Source organism: Heteronotia binoei, chromosome 7 (genome assembly GCF_032191835.1).
Source record: "Heteronotia binoei isolate CCM8104 ecotype False Entrance Well chromosome 7, APGP_CSIRO_Hbin_v1, whole genome shotgun sequence".
In the NCBI taxonomy this organism is placed as follows: Eukaryota; Metazoa; Chordata; class Lepidosauria; order Squamata; family Gekkonidae; genus Heteronotia; species Heteronotia binoei.
This window is the reverse complement of record NC_083229.1, coordinates 1,009,518-1,018,888: the sequence shown is the minus strand read 5'-3', so window position 1 is coordinate 1,018,888 and position 9,371 is coordinate 1,009,518. Positions and strand designations below refer to the sequence as shown.

General features: G+C 53.5%; 1 protein-coding gene across 1 annotated transcript; it reads right to left on the bottom strand.

Annotated features, from left to right (window-relative positions):
• Nucleotides 1-63: 63 nt before the first annotated feature.
• LOC132574889 (cytochrome c1, heme protein, mitochondrial) lies at nt 64-9,144 on the bottom strand. Its single transcript, XM_060243119.1, has 7 exons — nt 9,024-9,144; nt 2,714-2,907; nt 1,382-1,508; nt 1,004-1,161; nt 706-866; nt 520-620; nt 64-391 (listed from the first exon to the last, which is right to left on the bottom strand). Exons 1-7 carry the CDS (start codon nt 9,117-9,119, stop codon nt 287-289), a joined length of 942 nt encoding a protein of 313 aa, XP_060099102.1. The 5' UTR covers nt 9,120-9,144; the 3' UTR covers nt 64-286.
• Nucleotides 9,145-9,371: the final 227 nt, after the last annotated feature.

Sequence of the window (9,371 nt, the reverse complement as noted above, 5' to 3'; positions counted from 1 at the left end):
CAGGCTGAGCACTACACCCCCCCCCCCCCCGCTTGCTGCTAGATTTCAAGACAGAGGCTTATCTGGTTGAAGACGTATGTTTATTGGGCAGCTGCCACCCCTGGCTCCCAGGGTCCTCTTCCCAAGGCTCCATGGGTGACTGCATGGATGGAGAAACATTAAATAACAGAAACAGCACTGGAGAGGAGCACCCGTCCTCCTGCCGGCCCGTATAGACATTCCTGGGGCAGCAGAGGCAGTCCCACGCAGGCAGCAGAGGTCGGTTGGTCCAGGCCCCTGGAACATCTCACTTGGGAGGCCGGTAAGCAATCTTCCTGCTCTTAAGGACTGACCACTTGTGCCGTTTCAAGTAATAAAAGAGGGGCGTCAGCATGGCTGAGATCAACAGCATCTGGGGGGAGGGGAAGAGAAGGCTTCAGGCTCAAGGAAACACCAACTCTGGAGGGTGTTTTGAAAACACCAAGCGCCCCCCCTCCCCCCGGATGCTCTCTGAAGAGATGGCAGCCAGGACAGACTGACCTTCAGGCCCATCCGCTTGCGATCATCGTGCTCTGGCTCCGCTGCCCATCGCAAGAAGGTGCAGACGTCCTTGGCTATTTGTGACATGGTGGCCGGGGTCCCTGCCAAAAGCCACAAGGGTCAGTCTGGGAGCACAACCCTCTGCCCCCCCATGCCCCCAGAGAGAGGCCACACGTGCCCCCTTACCGTCCTCGAATTCCAAGATCTCATTGTAGATGGGTGGGGCCATACCAATAGCCTGCCCAGGGAAATACGGGTTGTAGTACAGCCCCTCCCGCAGTGTCACCCCAGCAGGCGGATCGCAGTAGCCAGTGAGAAGGGAGAAGACGTAGTCCTCTCCACCGTGCCTGAAAGACAAGGACACAGGAGATGCTGGACTCTCTGCTGCTCCTGCTCAAAGCTGGCCATCCACTCCCCTCCCTGGCCAGAACCCGCCAGCCAGCAGCCTGTCCCTACACACGGGTGTCTCTGTTGCCTGCATTACCTAGCGTTGACGATATAGCTGAGGTCTGGGGGGAGTGCCCCGTTGTTAGCTGCCCGGGCTGCTTCAGGATTGGGGTAAGGCTTAGGAAAGTAATCGGAAGGCTTGCCGGGACGCATAAACATCTCACCATCTTCATTGGGTCCGTCCTGCACCTCAACCTGCAGGGGAATGAGCCAATTGTTGTGTAGGAGCCTCCTCAGCCCTGACCAACCAGATGACCCACCTTCCACCTGCTGGAGCATCACTGCACTCCCCAAAAGCAGGATTAGGTCTTGCAACACCCCCCCGCCCCCACTCGAGGGCCTCGACTCCCCCCTCTTCCAGCTACCAGCAGGGTTGGCCCCAACCGCTCTGGTGGAGAGGGCAAGCGGCACGTACGTCTGCGGCTAAGGCCTTGGCTTCAGCTTCCGTGTGACTGACTCCGACAAGGTTGCGGAAGGCCAGGTAATCCATGCTGTGGCAGGCAGAACACACCTGCTTGTACACCTGATAGCCACGCCGAATGCTGAAAGCAAGAAGAAAGTGACCGTCAGCAAGGACAGGAGGTGGGCAACGGCCATGAAGGGATGCCAAAGCAGGCCGCGAACCTCCTGCCAGAGTGGAGGTGAAAGAGCTCTCCTTTCACAGCGCAAGTGAAGGCTGAGGCTCGACAAACGGCCACACAGGAGCAGCGCAGGGATGGGAAGGTCCAGCGGAAGAGCATGGGAAAATTTGGAACCAATGAAATATTCATGAAGAGATCTTTCTCACTCAAGATGCGCAGTGTGAAACAGTCTGAAGATTTCTTCAATTCATGCAGTACCAAAACTGGGAAATCTGGTGTGCCACTAAAACCCTAGGAATTTTTCTTTTCAAAATAAGTTAAATGTTTTTAATACTAGGTTTTTCTCATGACATATAGGATAAAAATTGGCCAATTACTGCATTAAATAATTCCTATGTATACAATATTCTCAAAATCAATTTTTAAAAACATTAATATTTGCCACAATAAATATGTAATAACGTGTTTATCACATGTATTTTTATACACTATATGAGAAAAGTTTTGCCCAACTTACATACTTGTTATGAAATTTCTTTTTCTGTCCTTAATTTTCATTTTTCCTACCCTTGAAAGGGCCAAAATTGACAATGCATGATGTCCTTAGGCACACTTTTAAGGACCACAAACACACCAAGTTATGGTATGTGTTATGTTGTTAAATCAGTCAAAAAAGTTTAGATTTGAACCTACTATAAATGTTTTCAATTCCCCCTAAATTTCTGATTTTCTTCATGGCTCTAAATCTTCTGGTTATTTTACACCTCTGGAGGAGGGGCAGGGACCAGCAACAACGGCAGAGAACACAGCTGCAGTAACTTGAGGGCAGGAGGTGTTCCCCCCACCCCAAAATGGGATTTGGCAGAAAGCAATCTTGGATAGCGGCTGCACATATTGGGACAATCAGGGCAGAAAAGGAAGGGCAGCCCAGGGGTGTGGCATGAGACAAGAGAGTTCCCTGGGAGGAGTCAAAGGTTGTTCCGAGTTCCCTGCCCCTGAGGTTGGGAAAGAGTTATGTCCTCCACTGAGAAAATCAAACGGCTGAATCATGGGAACAAGGCACAGAACACCCCCCCCCCCGGCAAATTCCCACTGTGGTTGGGGGCAGGTCTATGCTCTGGCACTGTCCTCTGCGGAAGAGCAAAGCTCCCCCCACCCACACCCACCTGCTGTGATCCAGGCTGGACAGCAACCCGGCGTGGCTCCAGGGATATTGGGGGGGATGCATCTCCAGCTCCCCAGCATTCACTGCTGTGTGAAGGGCCAAGGCCAGGCCCGCTCCGCCTGCCGTCAACACACCCAAGGTAGTCAGGGCCACCTTCCTGCCCCGGGAGAGACTAGACAGAGATGCCATGTTAGCCTGGAAGAGAAGACAACTGGATGTGATACAAGCATGGGCAGGCAGGAAGGTGTGATGGGCAGGGAGGAGCCTGAGATTCCACCAGCTACCTATGGAGGCCTTTGCAGTAGCCCGCACCCCCACCCTCCCAGACTGCCAACCCACCTACCATCAAAACTGTAAAGGAAGGAGGCATCTAGCATGTGGAGAGCTGCCTGAATGAGGAAAACAAAGCCACCTTGCCAGCAGCCCAAAGTGGAGCCAAGCCACAGAGGTGCCCCCTCCCTCCCTCTCCAAACAAGGAACAGGCCTCTGACCCGTGGGGGCATCTGCCACTGGGAAAGGCTCCAGAGCCGGCAAGTGAGTCCTCCTCCCACCACTGGGCTGTGGAGAGCTTCCCTGTCCCCTGCGCTCCGGGAGCCTCAATGGTTTCAGAGGGGGACCCAGAAGCCTCTCCCTCAAGCGCTGTGCCACCAGCCTGGGTAAAACCAAGCCAGCAGAAGGTAGGCTGTGCATGGGGAGGGGGTGGGGAGGTAGAGCCTATAGTCCAGGGGTGGCGAAACTTGCTTACCATAAGAGCCACATAGAATAAACATCAGATGTTTGAGAGCCACAAGACAGGAGGGAGGGAGGGAGAGGTGGAAAGAGAGTACTTTTAAATTTACATGCATTCTTCAAGCTTGACTTGGAGAAGTGATTTTAAGACACAAATGCTTTCTCCAAGCTGGCCAAAAAGGCAGTAAGGGCTTCTGAGCTGCAGTTTGGCCACCCCTGCTATAGTCTAACACTGCCGAAAGAAAACTGGGGAGGAGGTGGGGTGCCTCCAGTTCACCAGGAGTCACAGAATCCCCAAAGAGCTGGATGGGACCTCCAAGGCCATCTAGTCCAACCCCCTGCACAATGCAGGAAACTCACAAACACCTCCCCCCAAATTCACAGGATCTTCATCACTGTCAGGTGGCCATCTAGATCTCCAAGGAAGGAGAACCCACCACCTCCTGAGGAAGCCTGTTCCACTGGAGAACCTGTCATAGAATCATATGGAAGGGACCTCAAAGGTCATCTAGTCCAACCCCCTGCACCATGCAGGAAACTCACAAACCCCTCCCCCTAAATGCACAGGATCTTCATTGCTGTCAGGTGGCCATCTAGCCTCTCTTGAAAAACCTTGAATCCTAGAGTTGGAAGGGACCTCCAGGGTCATTTAGTCCAACCCCCTGCACCATGCAGGAAACTCACAAACCTAAATTCACAGGATCCTCATTGCTGTCAGATGGCCATCTAGCCTCTGCTTAAAAACCTAAAATCCTAGAGTTGGAAGGGACCCCCAGGGTCATCTAGTCTGACCCCCTGCACCATGCAGGAAACTCACAGACACCTCTCCCTAAATTCACAGGATCTTCATTGCTGTCAGATGGCCATTAGCCTCTGTTGAAAAACCTAGAATCCTAGAGTTGGAAGGGACCTCCAGGGTCATCTAGTCCAGCCCCCTGCATGATGCAGAAAATTCACAAACCCCTCCCCCCAAACGCACAGGATCCTCATGGCTGTCAGATGGCCATCTAGCCTCTGCTTAAAACCCCCCAAGGAAGGAGAGCCCATCCACCATCTCCCAAGGAGGAAGCCTGTTCCACTGAGGAGCTGCTCTAAGTGTCAGGAATCAGAGTCGGAAGGGACCTCCAGGGTCATCTAGTCCAATCCGCTGCACAATGCAGAAAACTCACAAACACTTCCCCCTAAATTCACAGGATCTTCATTGCTGTCAGAGGGCCATCTAGCCTAGAATCCTAGAGTTGGAAGGGACCTCCAGGGTCATCTAGTCCAACCCCTGCACAAGGCAGGAAACTCACAAACCCCTCCCCCTAAATTCACAGGATCTTCATTGCTGTCAGATGGCCATCTAGCCTCTGTTGAAAAACCTCCAAGGAAGGAAAATCATAGAATCTTACAGTTGGAAGGGACCTCCAGGGTCATCTAGTCCAATCTGCTGCACAATGCAGGAAACTCACAAACACTTCCCCCTAAATTCACAGGATCTTCATTGCTGTCAGAGGGCCATCTAGCCTAGAATCCTAGAGTTGGAAGGGACCTCCAGGGTCATCTAGTCCAACCCCCTGCACAATGCAGGAAACTCACAAACCCCTCCCCCTAAATTCACAGGATCCTCATTGCTGTCAGATGGCCATCCAGCCTCTGCTTAAAAACCTCCAAGGAAGGAGAGCCCACCACCTCCCAAGAAGGAAGCCTGTTCCACTGAGGAATCGCTCTGTCAGGAATCCTAGAGTAGGAAGGGACCTGCAGGGTCATCTAGTCCAACCCCTGCACAAGGCAGGAAACTCACAAACCCCTCCCCCTAAATTCACAGGATCTTCATTGCTGTCAGATGGCCATCCAGCCTCTGCTTAAAAACCTCCAAGGAAGGAGAGCCCACCACCTCCCAAGGAGGAAGCCTGTTCCACTGAGGAATCGCTCTGTCAGGAATCCTAGAGTAGGAAGGGACCTGCAGGGTCATCTAGTCCAACCCCCTGCACAAGGCAGGAAACTCACAAACCCCTCCCCCTAAATTCACAGGATCTTCATTGCTGTCAGATGGCCATCTAGCCTCTGTTGAAGAACCTCCAAAGAAGAATCATAGAATCCTAGAGTTGGAAGGGACCTCCAGGGTCATCTAGTCCAACCCCCTGCACCAGGCAGGAAACTCACAAACCCCTCCCCCTAAATCCACAGGATCTTCATTGCTGTCAGATGGCCATCTAGCCTCTGTTGAAGAACCTCCAAAGAAGAATCATAGAATCCTAGAGTTGGAAGGGACCTCCAGGGTCATCTAGTCCAACCCCCTGCACCAGGCAGGAAACTCACAAACCCCTCCCCCTAAATCCACAGGATCTTCATTGCTGTCAGATGGCCATCTAGCCTCTGTTGAAGAACCTCCAAAGAAGAATCATAGAATCCTAGAGTTGGAAGGGACCTCCAGGGTCATCTAGTCCAACCCCCTGCACCAGGCAGGAAACTCACAAACCCCTCCCCCTAAATTCACAGGATCTTCATTGCTGTCAGATGGCCATCTAGCCTCTGTTGAAGAACCTCCAAAGAAGAATCATAGAATCCTAGAGTTGGAAGGGACCTCCAGGGTCATCTAGTCCAACCCCCTGCACCAGGCAGGAAACTCACAAACCCCTCCCCCTAAATCCACAGGATCTTCATTGCTGTCAGATGGCCATCTAGCCTCTGTTGAAGAACCTCCAAAGAAGAATTATAGAATCCTAGAGTTGGAAGGGACCTCCAGGGTCATCTAGTCCAACCCCCTGCACCAGGCAGGAAACTCACAAACCCCTCCCCCTAAATCCACAGGATCTTCATTGCTGTCAGATGGCCATCTAGCCTCTGTTGAAGAACCTCCAAAGAAGAATCATAGAATCCTAGAGTTGGAAGGGACCTCCAGGGTCATCTAGTCCAACCCCCTGCACCAGGCAGGAAACTCACAAACCCCTCCCCCTAAATCCACAGGATCTTCATTGCTGTCAGATGGCCATCTAGCCTCTGTTGAAGAACCTCCAAAGAAGAATCATAGAATCCTAGAGTTGGAAGGGACCTCCAGGGTCATCTAGTCCAACCCCCTGCACCAGGCAGGAAACTCACAAACCCCTCCCCCTAAATCCACAGGATCTTCATTGCTGTCAGATGGCCATCTAGCCTCTGTTGAAGAACCTCCAAAGAAGAATCATAGAATCCTAGAGTTGGAAGGGACCTCCAGGGTCATCTAGTCCAACCCCCTGCACCAGGCAGGAAACTCACAAACCCCTCCCCCTAAATCCACAGGATCTTCATTGCTGTCAGATGGCCATCTAGCCTCTGTTGAAGAACCTCCAAAGAAGAATCATAGAATCCTAGAGTTGGAAGGGACCTCCAGGGTCATCTAGTCCAACCCCCTGCACCAGGCAGGAAACTCACAAACCCCTCCCCCTAAATCCACAGGATCTTCATTGCTGTCAGATGGCCATCTAGCCTCTGTTGAAGAACCTCCAAAGAAGAATTATAGAATCCTAGAGTTGGAAGGGACCTCCAGGGTCATCTAGTCCAACCCCCTGCACCAGGCAGGAAACTCACAAACCCCTCCCCCTAAATCCACAGGATCTTCATTGCTGTCAGATGGCCATCTAGCCTCTGTTGAAGAACCTCCAAAGAAGAATCATAGAATCCTAGAGTTGGAAGGGACCTCCAGGGTCATCTAGTCCAACCCCCTGCACCAGGCAGGAAACTCACAAACCCCTCCCCCTAAATCCACAGGATCTTCATTGCTGTCAGATGGCCATCTAGCCTCTGTTGAAGAACCTCCAAAGAAGAATCATAGAATCCTAGAGTTGGAAGGGACCTCCAGGGTCATCTAGTCCAACCCCCTGCACCAGGCAGGAAACTCACAAACCCCTCCCCCTAAATCCACAGGATCTTCATTGCTGTCAGATGGCCATCTAGCCTCTGTTGAAGAACCTCCAAAGAAGAATCATAGAATCCTAGAGTTGGAAGGGACCTCCAGGGTCATCTAGTCCAACCCCCTGCACCAGGCAGGAAACTCACAAACCCCTCCCCCTAAATCCACAGGATCTTCATTGCTGTCAGATGGCCATCTAGCCTCTGTTGAAGAACCTCCAAAGAAGAATCATAGAATCCTAGAGTTGGAAGGGACCTCCAGGGTCATCTAGTCCAACCCCCTGCACCAGGCAGGAAACTCACAAACCCCTCCCCCTAAATCCACAGGATCTTCATTGCTGTCAGATGGCCATCTAGCCTCTGTTGAAAAACCTCCAAGGAAGGAAAATCATAGAATCTTACAGTTGGAAGGGACCTCCAGGGTCATCTAGTCCAATCCGCTGCACAATGCAGGAAACTCACAAACACTTCCCCCTAAATTCACAGATCTTCATTGCTGTCAGATGGCCATCTAGCCTCTGTTGAAAAACCTCCAAGGAAGGAAAATCATAGAATCCTAGAGTTGGAAGGGACCTCCAGGGTCATCTAGTCCAACCCCCTGCACAATGCAGGAAACTCACCAACCCCTCCCCCTAAATTCACAGGATCTTCATTGCTGTCAGAGGGCCATCTAGCCTCTGTTGAAGAACCTCCAAAGAAGAATCATAGAATCCTAGAGTTGGAAGGGACCTCCAGGGTCATCTAGTCCAACCCCCTGCACCAGGCAGGAAACTCACAAACCCCTCCCCCTAAATCCACAGGATCTTCATTGCTGTCAGATGGCCATCTAGCCTCTGTTGAAGAACCTCCAAAGAAGAATCATAGAATCCTAGAGTTGGAAGGGACCTCCAGGGTCATCTAGTCCAACCCCCTGCACCAGGCAGGAAACTCACAAACCCCTCCCCCTAAATCCACAGGATCTTCATTGCTGTCAGATGGCCATCTAGCCTCTGTTGAAAAACCTCCAAGGAAGGAAAATCATAGAATCTTACAGTTGGAAGGGACCTCCAGGGTCATCTAGTCCAATCCGCTGCACAATGCAGGAAACTCACAAACACTTCCCCCTAAATTCACAGATCTTCATTGCTGTCAGATGGCCATCTAGCCTCTGTTGAAAAACCTCCAAGGAAGGAAAATCATAGAATCTTACAGTTGGAAGGGACCTCCAGGGTCATCTAGTCCAATCCGCTGCACAATGCAGGAAACTCACAAACACTTCCCCCTAAATTCACAGGATCTTCATTGCTGTCAGAGGGCCATCTAGCCTAGAATCCTAGAGTTGGAAGGGACCTCCAGGGTCATCTAGTCCAGCCCCTGCACGATGCAGGAAACTCACAAGCCCCTCCGCCCTGTACATTCACGGGATGCTGTCAGGCGAGCGGGGAGCATGCACGGAGACCCGGGGCTTCCGCCGCGCCAAGAGTGTGTGTGGGGGGGGGGGGCTGAGCCCAGTTCAAGGTCAGGCGATCGGAGGCGCCCCCGGATGAGGCGGCAGCCGCGGGAGAGAGGAGGGGGGGGCATGGCGGGCGGTGTCCCCTCTTTGCCGCAGCCGGGCGGCGCCTCCGCTCCCCTCCCTCCACTGACCCCGGGGGCGCGGTGACCTTGGGGGGCGGGAGGGAGGCGGGCGGGCGGGCCCGGGGGCGGCGGGGCGGGGCGTGGGCGGGGCTTACCCGCGGGCAGGGCCCTCGGGGCGGGGGCGGGAGCAGGAGGCCCCCCCGGGAGACACGCGCCAGGCTCCGCGCCGCTGAGGCCACCGCCGCCGCCATCTTGGAGGGGAGCCCGGCCGCCCCACGCCCCCCACAAGGCACTGCGCGGCGGAAGTTAAGGGGCGGGCTTCCGGGGAGGCGCGTGACGTCACCCGAGCGCGCGCGCGGGGAGGGGGCGGGGCTCTGCGCCCGGGGATGCCTCAGCCCCGCCCTGGGGGCGTGAAGGGAAATGTCTGCTGGGTGCTGAGCCCAGGCATGCAATGGAGAATTGATCTGCACGTATCTGGGCTGGGGGCTGTTTTTTGAAGTAGG

Excerpts from the sequence above, each read along its gene's own strand:
- LOC132574889 (XM_060243119.1), bottom strand. The coding sequence starts at position 9,119 with ATGGCGGCGGCGGTGGCCTCAGCGGCGCGGAGCCTGGCGCGTGTCTCC. Across the intron at positions 1,509-2,713 it reads TCCAGCCTGGATCACAGCAG|CATTCGGCGTGGCTATCAGG; the intron begins GTGGGTGTGGGT and ends TCTTGCTTTCAG. Across the intron at positions 392-519 it reads GCAAGCGGATGGGCCTGAAG|ATGCTGTTGATCTCAGCCAT; the intron begins GTCAGTCTGTCC and ends CCCTCCCCCCAG.